This window comes from Chinchilla lanigera, unplaced genomic scaffold (assembly GCF_000276665.1).
Source record: "Chinchilla lanigera isolate Chin_1 unplaced genomic scaffold, ChiLan1.0 scaffold00021, whole genome shotgun sequence".
Taxonomy (NCBI): Eukaryota; Metazoa; Chordata; class Mammalia; order Rodentia; family Chinchillidae; genus Chinchilla; species Chinchilla lanigera.
In genome coordinates, this window is record NW_004955422.1 from 20,174,266 (window position 1) to 20,196,533 (window position 22,268).

The 22,268-nt window shown below is 50.2% G+C and overlaps 1 protein-coding gene and 1 long non-coding RNA gene across 6 annotated transcripts; one reads left to right on the forward strand and one right to left on the reverse strand.

Moving 5' to 3' along the window:
• Positions 1-3,475: 3,475 nt before the first annotated feature.
• LOC102021680 lies at positions 3,476-17,232 on the reverse strand. Of its 4 annotated transcripts, none has more exons than XR_001234027.1 (5): positions 12,414-12,485; positions 10,125-10,154; positions 9,581-9,693; positions 4,807-4,910; positions 3,476-3,720 (listed from the first exon to the last, which is right to left on the reverse strand). It is a non-coding gene; the product is annotated as an uncharacterized LOC102021680 (long non-coding RNA). The 4 variants fall into 4 exon arrangements; XR_001234026.1 differs by having other exon boundaries at positions 4,643-4,910; XR_001234025.1 differs by having other exon boundaries at positions 4,629-4,910.
• Positions 14,700-21,621, forward strand: Batf2 (basic leucine zipper transcription factor, ATF-like 2). Of its 2 annotated transcripts, none has more exons than XM_005384530.1 (3): positions 14,700-14,911; positions 16,453-16,557; positions 20,682-21,621. In XM_005384530.1, exons 1-3 carry the CDS (start codon positions 14,873-14,875, stop codon positions 21,345-21,347), a joined length of 810 nt encoding a protein of 269 aa, XP_005384587.1. In that variant the 5' UTR covers positions 14,700-14,872; the 3' UTR covers positions 21,348-21,621. The 2 variants fall into 2 exon arrangements, with proteins under 2 accessions (XP_005384587.1, XP_005384588.1); XM_005384531.1 differs by having other exon boundaries at positions 20,685-21,621.
• Positions 21,622-22,268: the final 647 nt, after the last annotated feature.

Here is a 22,268-nt window from a genome sequence, read left to right on the forward strand (position 1 = left end):
TGCAGAGAAAGTGAGGAAACTGAGGTCAGAGATGAAGCAGATTGTAAACTTGGAGGAGTGAGACCCTAGCCTTATTTCTAGGCCTTCCTCCAGTCCCCTATAGAGTAATTATCAGTAGGCAGCTCTGATGGCCTGTGTCATCCTGGGAGGAACAGCAGTGGTCGCTGAAGATAGTGGCCAACTCCTGTGTAACCGTTTACAACCCACTTTTTGTCTTCTTCATCCTCCTGCAACCCTGAAAGCTTTCTTTGCTTTTTGTAGACGTGATAATGAAGCTCAGAGAGCTGAAGGAGCTTGGGTGAGATCCGGACTCAGGTCTGGCTGACAGTAAAGTGCACTGACTTTCTGAGTGCTTGGGGTAGTCTTCCCAAAGAGGGAGGGATTGGGAAGGGGCCGAGTTTCCCATGGTGCAGAGGGAGGCGGTGGGCAGATGAAGCTGGACAGAGAGGGTGGTACAGTGTGTCCCTTGAATGGATACCAGCTGCCCTCCATCGATGACACACTAAGAGAGAAGTGAGCATAACTCCTCAGAGGCTTCAGAACCCAGCTAAATTCCAAATGGGAAATGCCCAGACCACAGGGGGCTGTCATCCTGCCATCTTTCCTCTAGGAATCTAGGCTATGAACACTGCCCTTGAACACTGTTGACAAGGAAGTTCATTCTGCCCTGTCTTGGAACAGCAAGAGCTGGGGAAATCCTTCGTGCCCACAGTGAGGGCTGGTTAACTGCGCTAGGGTTGGAGCAGGTGCTGGATTCCATGAAGCCTTTAAGAAGGGCAAAGTGGCTGGACGTGCTGGCACACATCTGTAATCCCAGCACTCAGGAGGCTGAGGCAGGAGGATCGTGGCGAGTTTGAGACCAGCCTGGGCTACAAAGTGAGTTCAAGTCCAGCCTGAACTGCATAGTGAGACCCAGTCTCAAAAAGACAGAAAAAAGAAGAAAAAAAGAAAGGCAAGGTGGCCGGGTGTGGTGGAACACACCTATAATCCCAGCACCCAGGATGCCAGGCAGGAAAATCTCTGCTAGTTCAAGGCCAGCCTGGACTACAAATCAAGATCCTGTCTCAAAACAACAACAACAAATAAACAAACAAAAGCAGGTGAGGTGAAGCTGTGACACCTGTGGGTGTCACATGCTATATTAAGTGAAAGAACAAATTTCAATCCTGTTTTCTTTTTTAAATAACCATCACTGTACATATACTTCCTAAGCAATGTTTTTCAAAGAATGGGATGCAGTCCCTAAGTGCACTGTGAAATCAGTGTCACAGGGCGAACTGTGTAAATTGCTAGTACTCAATGATTTTGACTACAAAGACACTGGTTTCGTGGGATTCCATTTAGTAGCATTAACAAAAATTAAGTAGAATGAACAGAACAGAAAACATTACTACCTTCTCCAGGTAGAGTTCAGTGACCTATTTATCTCACTGTGAGTCACAGTCACAGATGTGTGAAAATCACTGCAATTTAGCAGTTACTGCCAAGAAATAAATCTGGGGGGAATTCAAAATTACTATGTTAAGCACTTCTGGAGTGTTTTTCTTTTTCATTGCCACCAGCCTTGAAATAGTTATTTAAATGTCAGGCTCCAAATCCCGCCTGCCCAAGCTGTTGTGGCTTCCCAGCAGCCACACAGTAGAATTTTTCTTTCTTTTTTTTTTTTTTTTTTTTTTTTCCCTTTCCTTTCTTGTTGTTGTTGTTGTTGTTTTTGTATCAGGAATCGAACTCAGGACCTTGTGCTTGAAAGGCAGGCACTTGTGCCACTGAGCTATATCCCCAGCATTCCTTATTCATTCATTCATTCATTCCTTTCTTTTCTTTCTTTCTCGTTTGTCTTTTTGAGACAGGGTCTCATTATGCGGCTCAGGCTGGCGTTGAACTCACTGTGTAACCCAGGCTGGCCTCAAACTCAAAGGGATCCTTCTGCCTCAGCCTAACGAGTGCTGGAATTACAGGTGTGTGCCACCATGCCTCGCTTGGGGTTAATTTTTGAGCAATTATCCTTAGGTAAGAAATAACTGGGCGAAGGGTAATGTTGGGCGTGGTAGCACACACCTGTAATTCCAGCACTCTGAGAGGCTAGCGCAGGAGGATTACAAGCTCAAAACCAGTCTGGGCAGCTGAGTGACTGATTTAACAAGACTCTGTTTCCAGAAAAGGGCTGGGAATGTAGCTCAGCACAGGGGCCCAGGGATCAATCCCCAGTGCCACAATCAAAAAATGGATAGGGTAGAGGCCTATGCCAGGCTTTTTATTTGCCTCTTGGAAAGGAGGGAAGAGCTCACAAAAACTCTGGGAAATACCTCTAGAGAAGAACTGGGAAGAAGACATATAGAGCTATAGTTATATATAACAGTTTTATATATATCTTGTTTCCCCCCTACAAGAAGGATCATGAAATTAAAATAACCAAATCCTGTGAAATCTGCTTTTGAAAGAACTTCTTAGGGCGAAGTGGATTGTAACTTGAGGGTAGAGTTCTAGATCACTGGGCTACAAAGTGAGTTCAAGCCCAGCCTGAACTGCATACTGAGACCCTGTCTCAAAAAGACAAAAAAAAAATTGGTATCATAACCGAGCATGGTGGCACATGCCTGTAATCACCACACTCAGGAGGCTGAGGCAAAAGGATTGCCTCAAGTTCAAGGCCAACCTGGGCTCCAGTTCAAGTCTATCCTGTACTACATGGTGAGACTCTGTGTCAAAAAACCAAAGGAAAACAAAAAAAACACTCAAATTTGGTATTATAGGTTTAATTTTGCTGAATATGATAGTGCATGCCTATAATCCTAGTTACCTGGAAGGCTGATGTAGGAGGATTTCTTGAGCCCAGGAGTTCAAGGCCAGTTTGGGTAACATAGTGACACTCTCTCAAAAATATAAAAAAGAGCTGGACATAGTGATACATGCCTATAATCCCAGCACTTGGGAGCCTGAGGCAGGAGGATCACTGTATATTTGGGGCCAGCCTGTGTTACATAGTGAGTTCAAAGCCTGCTATGTTTGAGTGCACAGTGAGACCCTGTCTCAAAAAGAGAGGATATAGAGCCAGGTGTGGTGGTGCACACCTATAATCCCAGCACTCGGGAGGCTGAGGCAGGAGGATCGTTGCGAGTTCGAGGCCAGCCTGGGCTACAAAGTGAGCTCAAGGTCAGCCTGAACTGCATAGCAAGACCCCGTCTCAAAAAGACAAAAATAAATAAATAATAAAAATGGTATAGAATTTTAATCGGCTATTCTTCGTAGATAATCGGTTTTTTGCATAATCTTTATAATAATAAGGAAAAATAATAAAACTTATTCTAGAATCAAAAGGGGAAAACCTAGGAGAAAAGACCATGCGTAAATTATGACCGCTGGCTACTGTGTTCTTTCTTTTCATGGTGGCCGGCCTCACGCTGCAGGGTGTACTTCTTTTCCTACTTTTACTTGGCCCAAACTCTCTCTGCAGAGCCTGTTTCTTTTCCTACCTTAATAAAACTTTACTACCATTAAAAGAATTATAATTACTAATCATTAAATATTAGCAAGAAGTGTATATATTTTATTTTTTTACTTGTATATCTAAATATTTATTTTAAAGCTTACTCTAGATAAACTCTCTGCTTTATTCCTCCATCTTAGATTGTTTAAAATAAAATGACAGGAGCCAGGGATATAGTTCAGGGGTAGAGCACTCATGTTCCAAGTGCAAAACTCCAGGTTTGATCCACAGCACTGCAAAAAGTAAAGGAAAATAACGTTACAATTTTAACAAGAAGAGAGAAAACCTGTCTTTCTCTCTGGTATCACGCATCTGCTGGGTACGGTGGTGCATGCCTGTAATCCCAGCACTCAGGAGGCTGAGGCAAGAGGATCGTTGTGAGTTTGAGACCAGCCTGGGCTACAAAGTGAGCTTAAGGCCAGCCTAAACTGCACAAGGAGATCCTATCTCAAAAAGACGCACCCCCCCAAAAAAAGACACACCTATTATGCACGTCCTATATTTTGGACCACGTGCCCATGGCAGAGACATCCACCGCACTTGATTGTAGCATACCTATGTGTAGGTTTGGTCCTATTCATCAGTAAACAAAGAACTGGATGGTTGCCAAGTATGGTGGTTCACAGATGTAATCTCAGCACTTGGGAGGCTGAGGCAGGAGGGTCACTGTGAGTTCAAGGCCAGCCTGGGCTATGTAGTGAGTTCAAGGCCTGAACGACACAGTGAGACCCTGTCTCAAAAAACCAAAACCAAACCAAAACAAAACAAAAAAACTGGATGGTTGAATGTACAGCTTAAATGCTGAGATGGCAAGATGCACACAGACCAGTTCTGCCCTGACCTGCCATAGCACTGCCGGCCCTTGTCTCCCTGGGGATCTCCAGCACCCAGGGTAGCCCTGTGCCCTGTGCCCAGTGCTGGGGACTGACTGTTGAGTAGAGGTGTACATACAACATGCAGAGCATGGCTGAATGCCCCAAAGGATAAATCGGGCAGTCCGAGTGTCTCCACTACAGGTCTAAGCCCAGCCGCCTGGTGTGGGAGGCAGAGGAGGCACCATCCACCTTCCAGAGGACATAAGGAGCCCTCACTTCGCCTTGTGCCAGGAGCACATGACATCTCAGGCTCTGCCAGAACCTACATGTTGGGGCGGACCTGAAACTCTCCCCATGCCACAGCTGTGTCCACCTCTCCTCAAGAGCAGGCTCTGCTGCTGCTTCCGGTCCCACGGGGGGCTGGGCACTACAGTGGCTGCAGATGCCTGCCAGGTCCCCAGGCTCTATTGGACCTCTCTCAGCAAGCTGTCTCCTCCACTCCACCTGGACGGTTGCGGCAGCCCCGAGCAGTTCTCTGCTCCCCTTCCCGTCCCGAGGTGCAGGGGCTGTGTCTTGGCACTGGGGATGGAACTCAGGACTTGCTCATGCTGTAATAGAAAAAATTTTAAATTATAGCTTCATAATTGGTCCGTCAGACTCAGCGGGCCTTGACTAACTACTTGGCTGCAACTCAGAGATAATTTGACTCAGCTCTATCTGACCAGCTGCACAATAGCCTACAAACATATCCTGTTTTGCTAGCTTGTTTCAAGAACTGTCTGCCCAGGACAGGCCAGCCCTGTGAAGGTCACACTAAATCTTACCCACTTGCTTGGACTCTAACTTCCCCGAGATCTCCCCACCTCATGATGAATGGCCCCTGTAACTAAACCTGCCCTGGACACATTTGCCTGACAACATGTGACCAAAACTGCAACCAATTATTGAATAACCCATTACCAACTTTGTACCACCTGCTTACAAAATGTATATAAGTTGCTATTTTACTCTAAGCTGAGGCTGGTGACTTGGATCTGATTCCCACCAGCATAATAAAAGTTGCCTTCCAACTCCTTGGTGCAGAGTGTTTTCCATCCGGTTTGGTACAGATTCTGCAACAGTGCTACACCCCCAGCCCTTGTATCTGTTTTTGTTCCTCCTTGGTCCCAAAGCCCAAGGTCTTCTGCGCCTGCCGAAGGGCCCCATTATTCTCTTGCTGCCTAACCTCCTGCTCTGCACTTTCCCAATCCCATCTCAGTTCTGGTGTCCCAGGTCTACCCTCCTCCACCCCCAGACAATCCCGGTCTCTTCATGTCTTTGTTTAAATGTCCAGTGTGCCTCCACTCTCCATAAAAGCATTTTTGGTGCCAATATCTCAGCGAGGCCTTGCCTGATCTCAGTATTTAAATCTCTGTTGAGTGCTAGGGACCAGGACAGAGGGTGGTTAAGTCTTTGTGGCTGCTTGCGCAGCTTGGTCAGCTTTGTCCTTCACCCCTGGGCTTCTCTGCCTCCCAAACCAAGGCAGACCCAGACCTCACCCTTGGAGATACCGCCACTTCTAGCTCCCGCAGTAGCCCCGCCTGGGGAACCCTGTCCCCACAGGGGTCAGAAGTGAGACAGAGTCTGGGAGGGAGGGCAGGTACAGGCAGTACCTAGAGAGGAGCCCAGGTTTCCTGCCCAGAGTTTCTTGTCCTGGCCTTGTTTGGAAAAGGGCCATTTCCATGCTGCAAGGAAACTGAGGCCCAGAGAAGGCGCGGGGCTCTGTGAGCCTGGGAGCTGGGCGCACAGAAACTGCAGATGTGCCCCTATCTCCCAAGACCCTCTCCAGTCCTTCTTTTGGTGGGAACCCCATCGGCTTTCAGGACCCTGCTCTGAGAGGCCCCATCCTCAACAGGGCACCCTCAGGTCTTCCCCTGCTGACCTTCAGCAGGTACAAATGCTCCCTGTTTTTTTGTTTTTTTTTTTTTTTGTCTTTTTGAGACAGTTTCGCTGTGCAGTTCAGGCTGGTCTTGAACTCACACTGTAGTCGAGGCTGGCCTAGAACTTGTGTTGCTCCTCCTGCCTCAGCCTTCCAAGTGCTGGGATTAGAGGCATGAACCACCACATGTGTCCTCCCTGCTCTTCTGAGGGTGCCCTTTGACCCCACTGTTGCCACCCCAGTGCCCCAAGATGTTTGTTGGCTTTCCAAGGACTAAGATGGGAAGAGCAGGCTGAGGTGTGGTGGGACATGGTCCACTGGGTTCTGCTACCTCCTTAAACCTGGCCATGTCCCCTCCTCCTGCTGAACCTTGGTTCTACAAGTTGCAAAACCAGGAAGCCAAATGGACAATCTCTGGTCCTCTGGCTGTGACTACTTGCCCACCTGCCTGGCCCTAACCCCCTGCATCCAGGCCACCAGTGTTGGTGCTGGGTACACCAAGGGCAGCGCGGTCGTGTCTGTGGCCTTGTGAGTCTCTGGCCGGCTGGCTTGTGCTTTCTTCCCAGCCCCACTCCAGTGCAGCCTGGGCACAGCGGGGCACAGGCTGTTTGCCTCTAGGCCCTGCTCCAAGACCCCAGCTGGCCATTCCCCCACAGTCACCTCCCTGGGAGGCCTTCTTGTCTCTCAGTCACTGGCACAGGAGTGAGGGGGGTTCGCCTTTCTGAGTTCATGGTGGCAGCTTTCCATGTGTGGCTTCAGCCACCATGACAGTGCTGGCAAAGTAAGTGTATTATTATTTTGCACGCCGAACCCCAAAGAGCCCAGGTCACACACCAAGGACACGCAGCTGTCAGTGGCAGCATAAGCACTTGAGCCCAGGTCTCTCCGGGGTCAGGACCGACCAGCCACATCCGGGAGCTGTGGTCACAGCTGCCACATCCCACAGTGCTCTGGATGCTGATGACTCGAAGCTGGTTATTATTTATGCTCCCCACGCACTTCCAAAAGCTGCCGTCGGCTTCCTGGAAAGATGCGTGCACTGGAGGTACAGCAGAGAGCCAGAGGCACAGAGCTTTGGAGGCAGCAAAGAGCCAGCAGGACAGGGGTCAGGGCCGGAGCTGCGTGCTGGGACGTGTGCCCCCTCCCACTTCTTCTGGGCTGCCACTGCCCACCCCTGCCCAACGACAATGGTGACTTCATAGCACCTGAGGGGAATCATCCTGTTTGTGGCAGGCCAGGCTGTTTGCAGCCTGGCTTCTTCAAGGGCTCACAGTGTGCTGCTGCTGAAAGTGAAAGTCAGTCCTTCCCCCGCTGTGCCCTGGCAGTCAGTGTCCCCGTCCCTGCCCAGGACACAGCTCATCTCATTCATCCTCGCAGCGAGACTTTGCTGTCCTGACGAGGGCCCTGACCCTTGGGACCTTCCTCTCAGCTCAGGCAGCTGCAAAGCAACAGAAAGAGGGCGCCAGGCTGGGTGTCAGAGACATACGGGGACACAAGTCCACCACCCGCCTCCAGTGCCTGTGGTGTAGATCTGGCTGCCCCCGTCCTGGCTTCAGAATGAGCCTGCCACTCCGGCTTGCCATTCTCACCTCAGCCTGGCTACAGAGACTGAAGTGAGGAGTATGCACAAGCCCCAAGTCAGTCCAGGGAAATCTGGCCTGGGATCTTCTCCAGCACTATTGGGAAAGTTCCCCAGGTGGGGCTGAGGGGCGTGGCCCCCTCCTGATGAAGCTAAACTAATATTTCTCACGGTCATCTCACTATCAAGAGCAGGTCCTGCCTGAGAATGTAGTCAGCCCTAGGGAGCTTTCAAGATTTTGCTTTTCCCCCATCAAAGGGACATTTCATGGGTGGGTGGGTGGGAGGATCCCATCTCTGTTCTTACACCCCTTGTTTTTGTCTTAAATAACAATAACAAGAACCAGGTTTGGTGATGCAAACTTGTAATCCCAGTACTCGGGAGGCTGAGGTAGGAGGATCTTGTGAGTTCAAGTCCAGCCTGAACTACACATCAAGACATTGTCTCAAAAAAACAAAACAAATAGGCTGGATGTGGTGGTGCATACCTGTAACCCCAGCACTTGGGAGGCTGAGGCAGGAGGATCACTGTGAATTTGAGGCCAGTCTGGGATACACAGTGAGCTCAAGGCCAGCCTGAACTACATAGCAAGACTTTGTCTCGAAAACAAAAAAAAAAAAAAAAAACCAAAAAAACCCACGTGCATGTGCAACACACACACACACACACACACAAATGAGCAACTGAGCAGCAAGATCTTTGCCCGTTTTGCTCCCTGGAGAATCTCCTATTCCTCAGGCACTGCCATCACATAATACATGTTCAGTTAGTGAAGAAATGAATTAAAGCCAAGGAAGCTTTTCATCCAGGGATCCCTAAAACATCCCTAAGAAACTTCTGCTTTACTCACTCACACAGGTTCTGCCCTGGCTGCCTGAAGGACTCCCTCTGTCAACCTCCTTATTTTACCAAACTGAGGCAAAGGGTGGGGACTGTTTGGCAGAAGCCAGGATACACGGATGCCTCGTCCCAAGTTCTTCCCACACCTCCTAGTGTTGGGCAGATGCCTGGGTCTCCAGGGGAACAGGGACGAGGGCCTCCTGGGCTAGGTCCTCCACCACGCGCATCCCTCCCTCAGGCCTGGCCTCGTCAGGGTACCCACACGTGCCATAGAAGATGAGCAGAGGAGGAGGAAGCCAGACGGATGCTGGTGGGACTGCAGCTGGCTGAGGGCTCCCTGTCTAAAACTGCGGACAGGGCCCCGGGAGCTAACGTCAGGTGGGTGGTGTTTAAAACTCAGGGGGTGTGGGACATACCAGCTGGGGAGCTCACTTCCTGAAGGGGGGCCACTTCCTGTTGAAGGTCAAGGAAGGCTTTCCAGAGCAGCACTCTTTGGAAGCGACACTGAAGGATGAAGAGGCTCCATCCCAGCGCCAGGAACTTTTCTTGGGCAAGTCACTTATCTAACCTCTTTATGCTAGCTCTGTAAACTGGAGATGATACATAAGGATTTGATGAAATAAAAATGTAAAAAAGGCTTAGGACATGTAAAAGGCTGTCTCAGCCTCCTAAGTGCTGGGGTTACAGGTGTACACCACCATACCCTGGCCTCAGTTGATCTCTTTGTAACTGACATTTCAGAGGCCTCTGAGCCTCTACCCGGCAGGGCTGCTGGACTGACAGGCAGCCTTGCCAAGCTGAGTATGAGGGACTCAGGACTCACAAGCCAGAAGTTGTGTTCTACCTCCACTTCTTCCCCCTAGGGGGTGACCTCGCCTCTCTAGGTATCAGGTTCCTCCCTCTCTGTAACAGACTCAATGTCTGTGTCCCCTAAAACTCACACGTTCAAGCACCAGCCTCCGTGTTCAGTATGATGGCCTTTGGCCATGGCCCTTTAGCAGATAACGAGGTTTAGATGACGACATGAGAGTGGGATTCCGATGAGATTCAGGTCCTGCGAAGACAAAGAATAGGCCAGGTGTGGTGGTGCACACCTATGATCCCAGCACATGGGAGGCTGAGGCAGGAAGATTGCTGCGATTACAGGGCCAACACAGGCTACATAGTGAATTCAAGGCCAGCCTGAATTACACATATATAAAGAACTCCATAAAATCAGGCCCCCTGGGCCAGTTATATAGCTCAGTGACAAGGCACCTGCCTGGCAAGCGCAAGATCCTGATTCCTGGTACCCAAAAAAGAAAAATATCAGACACCCAAATTTAAAGGTCCAACCCAAAAATGGGCATCTGAAATGAATAGATACTTCTAAGATGAAGAAGTAGATATGGCAAATAAATACAAGAAAAAAATGTTCAACATCATTGGTCATTCAAGAGATGTAAATTAGGGCCAGGGATATAGCTCAGTGCCATAAGTGCCTACCTGGCAAGTGCAAGGTCCTGAGTTCAATTCCTGGGACCAAAAAAAAAAAAAAGAAATGAAATTAAAACAACACTGAGATTCCATCTCACCCCAGAAAGCATGGCTATTATGAATAAATCAACCAAACACAAATGCTAGCGGGGCTGTGGGGAAAAAGGAACCTTTCTCCATTGGTGGGAGTGTAGCCTGGTACAACCACTGTAGAAATTAATGTGGAGATCCCTCAAAAAACCACAACTAGAGGTTGCATTCGACTCATCTATTCCTCTTCTAGGTATCTTCCAGAAAGAATTAAAAGCATCATACCACAGCAATATATGCACACCCATGTTTATAGCAGCACAGTTTGTTATAGCTAAATCTTGGGAACAGCCCAAATGCCCATCAACTGGTGAGTGGATAAAGAAGATGTGGTTTGTTTTTTTTTATACAGTGGAGTACTATTCTGCCATAAGGAAGGATAAGCCTGAGACATTTCTAGGTAAATGAGTACACCTTGAGAGCATACTCTGTTCTTTGAGAACTCTTTGTTCTCAAAAAGACAGGTCTCACTATGCAGTTCAGGCTGGTCTTAAACTCACTTTGTAGCCCAGGTTTGTCTCGAACTCGCAAAGATCCTCCTGTCTCAGCCTCCGGAGTGCTGGGATTACAGGCATGTGCCACCATGCCTGGCTGAGAACATACTCTTTATTTATTTAATTTTTTTGTCTTGTTGAGACAGGGTCTCACTATGCAATTCAGGCTGGCCTTGAGTTTACTTTGTAGCCCAGGCTGGCCTTGAACTCCCTAGGATCCTCCTGACTCAGCCTCCCAAGTGCTTGGGACTACAGGCATGTGCCACCATACCTGGCTGAGAACATACTCTTAAGGGAAATAAATCAGACACAAACATGTAAATACCACATTGTGAGAAACTGGAAGTGTAAATAAGGACCCAAATGTATAAAGATATTGTGAAATAGGAAGAAAATGTTCAAGTAGGAAGGGGAACTAGGGAGGGGGGAGGTAGAAAGTAAGAAGGGAGGGAAAAGAAAAAAATTAGAAGAGAAGGAAAAAATGGAAACAAAGTTTTTGTAAATAAGAAAGGAAAGAAGGGTTGAAGGGAGGGTAGGGAATTGGGAAAAAGAATCAAGTTATATCATGTACAGGTACAAATTTCCTGTGATGAACGTGATCGTGATCATTGCATATACCTAAAATGAACTGATAAACTTAATTTTTAAAACAGACAAAGAAGTCAGGTGTGGTGTCGCATGCTTGTAATCATAGCAATCAAGAGGCTGAGGCAGGAGGAACTCTGTAAGTTCAAGGTCAGCCTGGGCTACATAGTGAATTTAAGATCAGCCTGAATTACAGTGTGAGACCTTGTCTCAAAAAAAAAAAAGGAAAAGAGGAGGAGGAGAGGAAGACAGAACAACCACAACTTTCTCTGCCATGTGAGGACACAGCAAGAGGGCAGCATCAGCAAGCCAGAGGCACTCACCAGGAACAAGATCTGCTAGCACCTTGCTCTTGGACTCCCAGCCCCTAGAACTTTGGGCAATAAATGGCTGTTGTTTAAGCCACACAGCCTAGCTGACCAGGACACCAGTGGTCAGACTCCCTCTGGGGAAGCTTCCTGGTTAAACATTATTCATCCATGCACCCCTCCCTCCCTGCCACTCCCTCGCCTGGCAGTCTCCTCAGGGAGATCAAGCCATAAACACTATCTCCTTTGCTTTCCTTCAGGGCTGTGGCCTCTGGGAGAGCCACACCTGCTGACTGTGTACCTTCTACCTGGAGCCAGGGGCTGGGGCTGGGAGTACAGGTTGGGCTGGGGGCCTGACTGCGCTCGGGCCTTAGCCTCCTGCCCACCAGTGTTTTGGGGGGTTACGTCATGACACACCTCTGCCAGATTCCTGTGGGGCTAGACGACTGGTTTAATGAGCCCCTCAGGTGCCCACCATAGGCGAGACGCCCCAGTCCTCCTGATGATCAGGAAACAAAAATAATTCCCAGAAATAGGCGCAATCTCCCTTCATGGGTGTCCGAGATCAACCTCTGCCCCCAGACTCCTCGGAAGTGAGAGGCAGGGACTCCCAATTCTGCCCACTCAGCCATATCTAATGAGCCTGCAGCTCAGTCCTAGAATCTAGACTATGTCGCTCCAGGACTTGGGTGGGTAGACTGCATCTGGGTGAACAGTACTTTACAACATCCAAAGACATTTCTGCTCATCTCAGTCACTCCCCTCTTCAGCACAATTCTGTATAATACGCCTGATTTCATCGTCATCCCCAGTGTACATACGTGATCACTGAGGTTGTGAGGGGTAAGTGCAGTGAGCAGACTCGTGACTCTGAGTCCAAACTTCTAACTCTGAAGCCCAGGCCAGCTTTAGGCCTTGGTCAGGGAGGACAGAATATTGCAACATCTCCACCTGTGCTCATGGCAGACATCAGTAATCAATCCCTGTGTGGCACACACTGCCAATCACTTGCACCCGTCTTTTCTGATAAACTCAGAGGCAGCTGCAAATTCCTGAAGAAAACACATAGGCACTATCTCCTGTCAGAAAACTATATCTGTAGTATATGTCATCCTCGAGAGCCCACATTGTTAGCTTTGAGCCCTCAGAGCTCAGGCACAACCTCAACATGCTCTCGTTGCCAGACGATGGGCTCCTATACACTGCATATTCATTCTGATAGGAGCTACTAGCTCTTCCGTCCCCGCAACAGATGCCTCATCTGAACCTGTTCTCCCTCAGAGACAACAACCTGCAGTTTTCCAGGAGCTTCCGGGTCTGCTAGGTCTTCAAAGGAAGCTTTTATTATGAACCATTTCAAAGTGTAGGTAACAATGCCACAGAGCAATTAAACAAATCTCACAGGCCACCAAAGTCCCTATGTCTGTCCCTGTCAGCCATCCCTCCTCTTTCCTGCCATCATTCTTTAAAAAAAAAAAAAAATTTTTTTTTTTTTTCCGGTACCGGGAATCAAACTCACGACCTCGCACTTGCCAGGCAGCCACTGTGCTGCGGAGCTAAATCCCCAGCCCCCCCCCAATTTTTTTTTAAGACAGGGTCTCGCTATGCAGTTCAGGCTGGCTTTGAGCTCACTTTGTAGCCCAGATGGGTCTCGAACTCACAACGACCCTCCTGCCTCAGCCTCCCAGTGCTGGGATTACAGGGGTGCACCACCATGCCCAGCTGCTTGTTTGTTTCAGTAATGAGAATTGAACCCAGAACCTTTGCACTGAACTACATCCTTTTAAATTTTTTTCTTTTTCTTTTTCTTTTTCTTTTTATTTTTTTTTTTGCGACAAGGTCTTGCTATGTTTTTTGGGTTTTTTTTTTCTTCTTATTTTGAGACAGGATCTTGCTAAATTGCTAAATTCCCCAGGCTGGGCTCGAATTTGCAGTCCTCCTGCCTCAGCTTCTCAGGGTCCTGAGATCACAGGCCTGCATCACTATGCCCAGCTTGTTTTGGACATTTAGGCCTGATGATAAACCTGGTTTCCAATCTCCCACCACATCAGAATTGCAGATGATTATTAAGGTCTTACTCCACATGAGGCATGATCTCAGGTGCTGCATTGGTGTTTATTTTATTTTATTTTGTCCTTTTGAGACAGGGTCTTGCTATACAGTTCAAGCTGGGCTTGAGCTCACTTTGTAGCCCAGGCTGGTCTTGAACTCACAACAATCCTCCTGCCTCAGCCTCCCGAGGGCTGGGATTACAGGCGTGCGCCACCACATCCAGCCCTCGCATTGGTGTTAAACTCATTTAATCTTCACAACAAAATGGGCCAGGGATATAGCTCAGCAGCACAGCGCCTGACTGATAAGCACAAGGTCCTGAGTTTGATTCCCAGTACAAAAAAGAAGAAGAAGAAAAACCACAAAAGGATTTTATCCTCATTTTACAAATTAAGAAATAGCACAGGAAGGTGAAATTACCTACCCAAGTCACACAGCTTGGAAGCTGGGCTACTCACCCCACATTAAATTTTCCACCACTGCATAATCTGCTGTATGAAACCAGTAATTTTTCCATCTCTTCTCTTTAAAGGACATTGCTTGTTTTTTAAGACATACCTTGAGATTGATCTCAGAGGATTTGGGGTGGTTGTATTAGTTCCTTTAGTTCTTCCATTAAATCTGGGACTTTGTACCACCCCACCCATATCCTTTACAGATGAGAAAATTAAGGCTCAGAGAAGATGAGTCACCTTTTTTTTTTTTTTTTTTTTTGGTACCAGGAATCAAGCTCAGGACCTTGCACTTGCCAGGCAGGCGCCCGTGCCACTGAGCTATATCCCCAGCCCATCTTCTTGAAGTTGCACAGCTCCAATGTGAGCTGTGGATCTGGGGTCCCCCACAGAGCACAGGGGCTTTCCCACAGCCCACATAAACCCTGGGACTCCAGCGACTTCTCCTCTTGGCTTCCTCCCTCCCCAGAATACCCTCCCACACCTGGCCTTTCTCTTCCCTCCTCTTGCCCTTCCACAGCCCTGCTTGCAAAGCAGGGGCCTAACCGGAAGGCCAGTTTGTGCTAGGAAGTTCCACCCACTCGAGCCACTCTGAGCCAGGGATTCTGAGCAGCCGGTGGCTTTAGGAGAAACTGAAACTGGGCTTGTTGGGGGCGGAGTGGTCACTGGGGTTTAAGTAGCCACCACTTCCTTGGGCCCCCAGAGGGCACTGGGAGGTCATAGCTGCTAGGGGACATTTGGGACCAGTGTGACTCTCTGCTCCCCCTGCTTGAGCCATGCACCTCTGCCAGGGAGACGCACTGCTGACCAGGACAGTGAGTACAGGGACGAGGGCCGGGGGTGACAAAGGGAATGTGGCCAGGCGCGGGGGCACACGCCTTGCTCCCAGCACTCTGGGGCAGGAGGATCACAAGTCCAGTTCAAGGCCAGTGTAGGCAGCTTAGTGAGACCCTGTTTCAAAATGTAAAGAGATAAAGGCGGGGGTGTGTGTGTGGCTGGGGATGTAGCTCAGTGAAAATCCCTGGGTCCAATCCTTTGTACTAGCAAAAGAAAAAAAAAAAAAGCAGAGGTCAGAGGAGATGTGCCCAAGGGTCCCAGGCCCAGAAGCAAGAGATGCAGCCCAGAGCTCTGGTCCCAGCTCTGTGCCTGTGGCTGTGTGACTTCAGGCAGGCGCCACACAGCCCCTCTTTGGTCTCAGTTCCTCCCCTGGAATATGAGGGGACTGGAATGAGGCGCTTTTGGCCCTCCTGCTGCCTAAGGTTTAGGACCTGGCCTCCACCTGCCTGCTCTCCCCTGCCACTTTCCTCCCCTCCTCCGGCCCCCACCGCCAGTTCCCCTTCAAGGGCCCCTCATTCATTATCCGGGTCCTTCCCCAGCCTCTAGTCTCCCAGCTCTCCAGGGCTGCAACGCACCTGCTGTGGCCATGAACCCCTCAAGGCTCGGGCCAGGGTGGAGCTGCAGCTTCGATCCCAGGAGCATCCAGAGTCCTCGGCCAGGGAGCAGCATCCTCCCTGGGACCCTTATACTCAACACCAGCCCCCTCTGGAGTCATACGGGTATCAGCTGTGAGGTGTTCACCAGTCCCCTTTGCCCTGAATTTCCAGAGCTCTGGACATTTGGATTAAATCATTCACTGAGTTCCATGGTCCTCAGAGCTGGGGAAGGTCACAGCTGCCAACCTTCGGGTCCACCGCCTGGTTAGGAAGGACTTCCCATTCCTTCCTTCCGGGCTGCTGCCCACTGCTATGTGAGCAGTGTGAGCGCTGGGACTTCTGTTTGTTCACTGCTATGTCCTCCTAAGTGCCTCGTACAAAGCAGGCGCTTAATAAATGTTTGTTAAGTAATTAAATGCCCGCTTTGGGCCTGAGCTGGGCACGGGCATATGGAACTGAATCACAGAGCTCTTGGTCAGGCATATCAGCAACACGGTGAAGGTGGCGGAGAAGTGACAGCAGTGGAAGGACAGTGCTGCCCTCCACTGACCCTGGCTCTGGGCTGCCTGCTGCCCGGGCTTCCCTCTTGAGGCGAGTGAAGGAGGGACCGTGGTGCCTCCCTCGCACAAAAGCAGCAGCTGGGCCCAGAGAAGCGAGTAGCCCAGAGCAACGTGGCTTGGGCAAGTGTGCAGCTCGAAGTCAGTTCTGGCTGGGTCCGGAACCCACTGACCCTCGCCCCCACGGGAGCTGTGAGCAGGACACTGCGCGACGCGGGCATCACCGGGTGTGCGGTGCCCGCAGAGGCAGGAGCGCGGCGCCGGGGAGCCAGAGGGCTTCTGGGGGGACGGGGCACTCGGCAGCCCACGCCGCTCTCCGGGGCGCTCGCCCCCGCTGGGAGCCTGAGCCCCTGCGATGCCCCGCAGGACCCCGCGGAGAGTCAGAAGCAGCTGAAGAGGCAGCAGAAGAACCGGGCGGCCGCCCAGCGCAGCCGGCAGAAGCACACGGATAGGGCGGACGCCCTGCACCAGGTGGGGACGCCCCTGAGCCCATTTTCTGCGGCTATACCCGAATACCACACCTTGGGTAATTCATCGAGAGCAGCGGTTTATTTAGCGCAGAAGCCCAAGCGCACGGGCCGGCATCTCCCCGGAAACCGGGTCTCCCCGCCGCACGGAGGGGTCACGTGAGAGGCAGCGCGGCGGAGAGAGCGCCCCCTGCCGCCCGCGGCCCGCAACCCCGCAGTGCGCCCCCGGTGCCTGGCCTTAGCCGGGCTGCTTGGCTCCACAACCCCCGCCCCGCTCCCCTTGCTCACCCGATTACGAGGGCCGTGAGGTCAGGGAGCCATCCCATCCTCTGCCACTTCCCCAACACCTACAGCAGCGCCTGGCAGTATACAGCGCCTTGGGCACATCCAGGTAGAAGGGACACATTCGTCTGCTCAAGCTGCCCTACAAAAGATGGTACACTGGCAGGCTTAAAGGACATTTATTTCTCAAGTTCTGGAAACTGGGGTATTCAGCATCAAGGTGTTCTGGGTTTGACCTTGAGGGCTGTCTTCCTGGCTTGCACAGTAGGTGGCCGCCTTTATTGCTAGGTGCTCATGACCTTCCTTCTCGGATGGAGAGCAGAGATGAGGAATCCTTTTCTTGTCCCCCTCACCCCTTTTTGAGACAGGGTCTCGCTATGTAGTTCAGGCTAGCCTCTAGTTCACAGCAATTCTCCTGCCTCAGCCTCCCCAGTGCTGGGATTACAGGCATGCACCACCATGCCTGGCTTTCTCTCTCTCTCTCTCTCTCTCTCTCTCTCTCTCTCTCTCTCTCTCTCTCTCTCTCGCTTTCTTGCAGTGCTAGGGATTGAACCCAGGGACGTGTCTCCTTCTCAATGGAGAGACTCTACCACTGAGTCACTTTATCTCTTTTAGTAAAGCCACTGAACCTATCAGATTGGAGCTCTGCCCTTGCCATTTCATTTAAAATTGCCTCCTTAGGCCGGGCATGGTGGCACATGCCTGTAATCCCAGCACTCGGGAGGCTGAGGCAGAAGGATCATTGTGAGTTCGAGACCAGCCTGAGCTACATAGTGAGCTCAAGACCAGTCTGAACTCCATATCGAGACCCTGTCTCAAAAAAAAATAAAAATAAAAATAAATTCCTCCTTATAATTTTGTGTCTAAGTACAGACACACTGGAGTTACCATTTCAGCATATGAATCTTGGAGGGACATGATTTGGTCTCTAGTATATAGGTAGTGTGATATCAGGTATATAAAGAGGAAATGAAACTTGATCTGGTCTTGAGGAATGAGTAGGAGTTTTCCAAGTGGATGAAGGTAAGAAAAATGCACTGAGAGAGGCTGAGGTAGGAGGATTGTTGCAAGTTCGAGACCAGCCTGGGCTACAAAGTGAGCTCAAGGCCAGCCTGAACTGCACAGTGAGATCCTGTTTCAAAAAGACAAAAAGACAAAAAAAAAAAAAAAAGCACTGAATGGGCCACTCAGAGAAGGTCTTGAGAGAATCTCAAATTCTGTCAGAAGGCTTTGATCCTCCTGGAGGTCTGAAATCATGTTTTATCTATTTATTTATTTATTTTGGTCTTTTTGAGACAGAGTCCCACTACGCAATTCAGGCTGACCTTGAGCTCACTTTATAGCACAGGCTGGTCTCGAACTCCCAACTATCCTCCTACCTCAGCCTCCCGAGTGCTGGGATTACAGGCGTGCACCACCATGCCCGACTTGAAATCATTTTTTTTTTTTAAATGCACTGAGACCTGGGTATAATAGCGCACCATGTAATCCCGGCACTCGGGAGGCTGAGGCAGGAGGATGGCTATGAGTTTGAGGCCAGCCTAGGCTACATGGTAAGTTCAAGGCTAATCGGAACTGTATAGCAAGATTCTGTCTCAAAAAAGAAAAAAAATACGCTGAGGCTGGACTTGGTGAGGCACACACCTACAATCTCAGCACTGGTAAGCTGGTGAGGCAGGAGAATCGCCATGAGTTTGAGGCCACGCTGGATTACATACTGAGTTCAAGGCTAGCCTGGACTGCAGAGTGAGACCCTATCTCAAAAAAAAAAAAAAAAGAAAAGAAAAGAAAAAAGAAAAAACAAGAAAGAAAGGAAGGAAGAAAATGCACTGCAGGCATATACAATTGTGCTAGCACAGGTGCAGTTGGGGCAGTACCCTGCAGGTGGGATGTGAAGGATGGTGGCTGGGAAACTAAGCTTTCATTTATTCATTGCTTCTGGAAATGTCCCTGGAGGGTCTCTCATGTGACGGCTCAGGTCACAGCACTGCAGGACAGCTGTGAATACAGAAGGCAAAGTCTCACCTCCCCGCTAGCTCATACTCACACAGAAGCCAGATGAATAAATAACCCATCAAGTATTTAGGATGTCAGAGGTGACAGATCCTGGGCTGGGTAGGGAGTAAAGCAAGGAAGAGGAGGGGAAGGTGGGCTGGCACATGTGACAGAGATAGAGCTAGGGAGCCCTCCCCACCCAGTAGCAACATCTGGACAGGAGCTGAAAATGAAGGAATTCATAAATGATTGACTCAATCCCTGGGGGTGAGTTGAAGGCTTGGAGAATGTAGGAGAAGAGAGACAGAATGATGTTCATTGGAAATGCTCATTCCGAAGCCCCGTATGTGCGACAAGCACCCAGGAGGCTGAGTCAGGAGGATCCTGGGTTTAGTGCCAACCTGGAATTAAACAAAATGGAAAGAAGAAAAGAAAGGAAGAAAGAAGGAAGAAAGGAAAAGAAGGGAGGGAGACAAAGAGGAAGAGAAGGGTGGAAGAAAGGAAGAAAGGAGGGAAGGAGAGAGAGAGGGAGAGAGGGAAATGGCCAGGGGTAAGGCTGTAGCTTAGCGGTACAGAGCATGTGCAGAGCCCTAGGTTTAATTCCCAGCACTGAAAAAGAACATTTCTTGTCCAGAAAGCAGCTGCAGGTGGGTCCAGCAGTGGCAATTATGCCCTTGCAACTTCTCTTATTTAAAAGTGTCCCAGAAAGTGGACTGAAGGAAGCCGTTTGAGTTATTCAGCCTTATGAAATGAGTTAAAAAGTCTTTCTGTGTTTTCACCACCGCTGCCATCATAAATGGTGAACAAGAAGCGTGTATTGCCCATGGTGATGATTGTGCTGTGTGTTCCCAGAAGCAGGCAGTGAGCCGGCAGGATGTACTTCTGGCCCACTCAGGCAGATCCAGTTGAAGGCCATACCCTGACCCCCTGGCAGTGCCTTAGTCAGTGGGTTCTGAGCACCTGGGAGCCCTGGTGGTGGCCTTAAGCACACTCTGGGTGCTCAAAACTGACCTTGAAGCTGCTGTGGGAGAGCTACATTAGGACTAGTGTGGGAGTGGGAGGGTGTAGAGGGGTGTTCAGGTGGACAAGACAAGAAGCAGATTCCAGCTAAGGGCCAAGACAGAGCAGCAAGACAGAAAGTGGGACAGGTAGAGCTGAGAGTCTGAGCATAGCTGGGTGTAGTGGTACACACCTGCAATCCCAGCTGTTCAAGGAAGCTGAGGCAGGAGAGTCTCAAGTTCCACCACAGCTTGGGAAACTCAGCAAGACCTTATCTCAAAATAAAATTAAAAAGTAAGTCATGTGTGGTGGTGCATGTCTGTAATCCAGCACTCAGAGGCTGAGGTGGGAGGATCATCACAACTTTGAGGACAGCCTGGTCTACATAATGAGTTCAAAGCCAGCCTGAATGCAGAGTGAGACCCTGTTTCCAAAAAATAAAAAAGCAAAGCAAAGCTGGGGCTGGGGCCTAGTATGTGTAAGGCCCTGAGTTCAATCCGTAGAATAAGACCAAAACATTTCACCCTATAATAATGACACACTTGCGGAATGGCTTTTCTGAGCCAGGAGGTGGGGTGGTTTGGGACACATGATTTAGGAGGCTGGAGGAGGTCCTGGGGGACCAGTGGTGCTGGCTCAGGGGACCAGCAGCAGGCAGAGAACAGGGCAAGCCTGAGCCTTGTGAGGTGCTGCATGGGGACTTGTGGGTGGCAGCAGGGGCTGGCCAGAGAGTAGCCAAGGGGTCCCGTCCTGAACATTCAGAAGGTAACAGTGCCTTTCCCTAAAGGGGCGGTGGTCACACAGGGCCCGGTGCTGTCTGACACCTCCCTGCCGCCCTTTGTTTCCCCCCAGCAGCACGAGTCCCTGGAGAAACACAACCAGGCCCTGCGGAAGGAGATCCGGGGCCTACGGGCCGAGTTGGCGCGGTGGAGTCAGACCCTGCATCTGCACGAGCGCCTGTGCCCCAGGGACTGTGCCCCCCACCCAGCTCCCGAGCCCCCCGACTGCTGGGGCCAGGCCAGGTGGCTCCCGGGACAGCTTGCTCCCCAGGGACAGCACAGCTGCCAGGAGCAGCCAGGCCTCTTCCAGACTTCCGTCTCCTGTCTGCCACCTCAGCAGCTGCACCCAGATGCACAGCCTCAGGTTGTGTGCGGCCTCCTCCCATCCCCTCCGTCCCTGCTGTCCCTCAGCCCCGCTGTGGTGACTCTACCTCCTGATCAGATGTCCCCCACCTATGTGCTGTCTGCCTCGCCCGCTGGCCGCAGCCTGTTGGGCTCTTCCCCCAAGGTCAGTGGCCCCTTGCCCAGTCCCCCAGCCCAGGCCGCCCCTCCACAGCCCCTTGGGCAGATGTCCCCCAGCAGGGGGAAGCTGGAGTCATCTCTAGAGCCTGAATATCTACAGGGCAGGGAGCACAAGGCGGGTCCCTCGGCAGCAGATTGGTCAGGGTTGGCCTCAGATCCCAGCCGTCAGCCCCTCCTGGCCTTCCCTCTGATGGCCTCGGCTCAGGTCCACTTCTGACCTGCGCCTGGAGTGTGGCTGCCCCTCCTCCGGCTCAGGAAGCAGTCCCCGCACACCGGCCTCTCCTGCCCTGCTGCTAGAGCCGCTCTCCCAGAGACCCGCTGGCCAGGGATTCACTGGGGAAAGGAAGCTGTCGCTGAGCACCTGCCGCTGTGGCAGGCTCTGTCACTGCTACTACCTTACTGAGACCTCACAATCACTCTGCAAAACTGAGAGTATGACTGCTTTTTTTTATTTTAAAGAGAAAAAAATAAAACAAAATTTCAAAATAAGATAATAAGGTAACAATGGTTAATATATTGCATATTGTTATCTTTAAATTAGTTACTCAGAGTACAAGATTTATGCATTTAATTGTCCAAACAATATTAGCACAAGCCTTTCTTTTCAACAAACTAAGAGAAATGAGTACTATAACTATCTTAACTGTGTTGTATTTTTTTAATTTAAACTTGTTTTTTGCTTTTTCCTTCCTCCTTTCTCCTTTCCCCCCATCCTAGTTTCTCTTTCTTTTTGAGCAGTTTCTTCCCATTTTACAATATCTATTGTACATTTTGGATCTTATTTATTTATTGTCTTTCTGAGACAGGGTTTCGCTATGCACTTCAGGCTGGCTTCAAACTCACAGGATCCTCCTGCCTCAGCCTCCCAAGTGCTGGGATTACAGGCATGTGCCACCACGCCCGGCCAAAAGCCCAGAAGGGACTCCTGCTTCCTCCAGCAGTGTTTCCAGGGCCCAGAGCCAGTCTGGGCAGTGGGGGACTGTCACAGGCCCCTTTGGTCTGGGGACAACTGGGCAGGGTCCTCCCAGATGACTCCCTGCTTTTGACCTTCCCCATACCCTGTTTTCTTTCCAATTTCTATTTTTGTTTTGCTTTTGTTTTTTGAGACAGGGTCTCATGACACAGTTTAGGTTGGCTT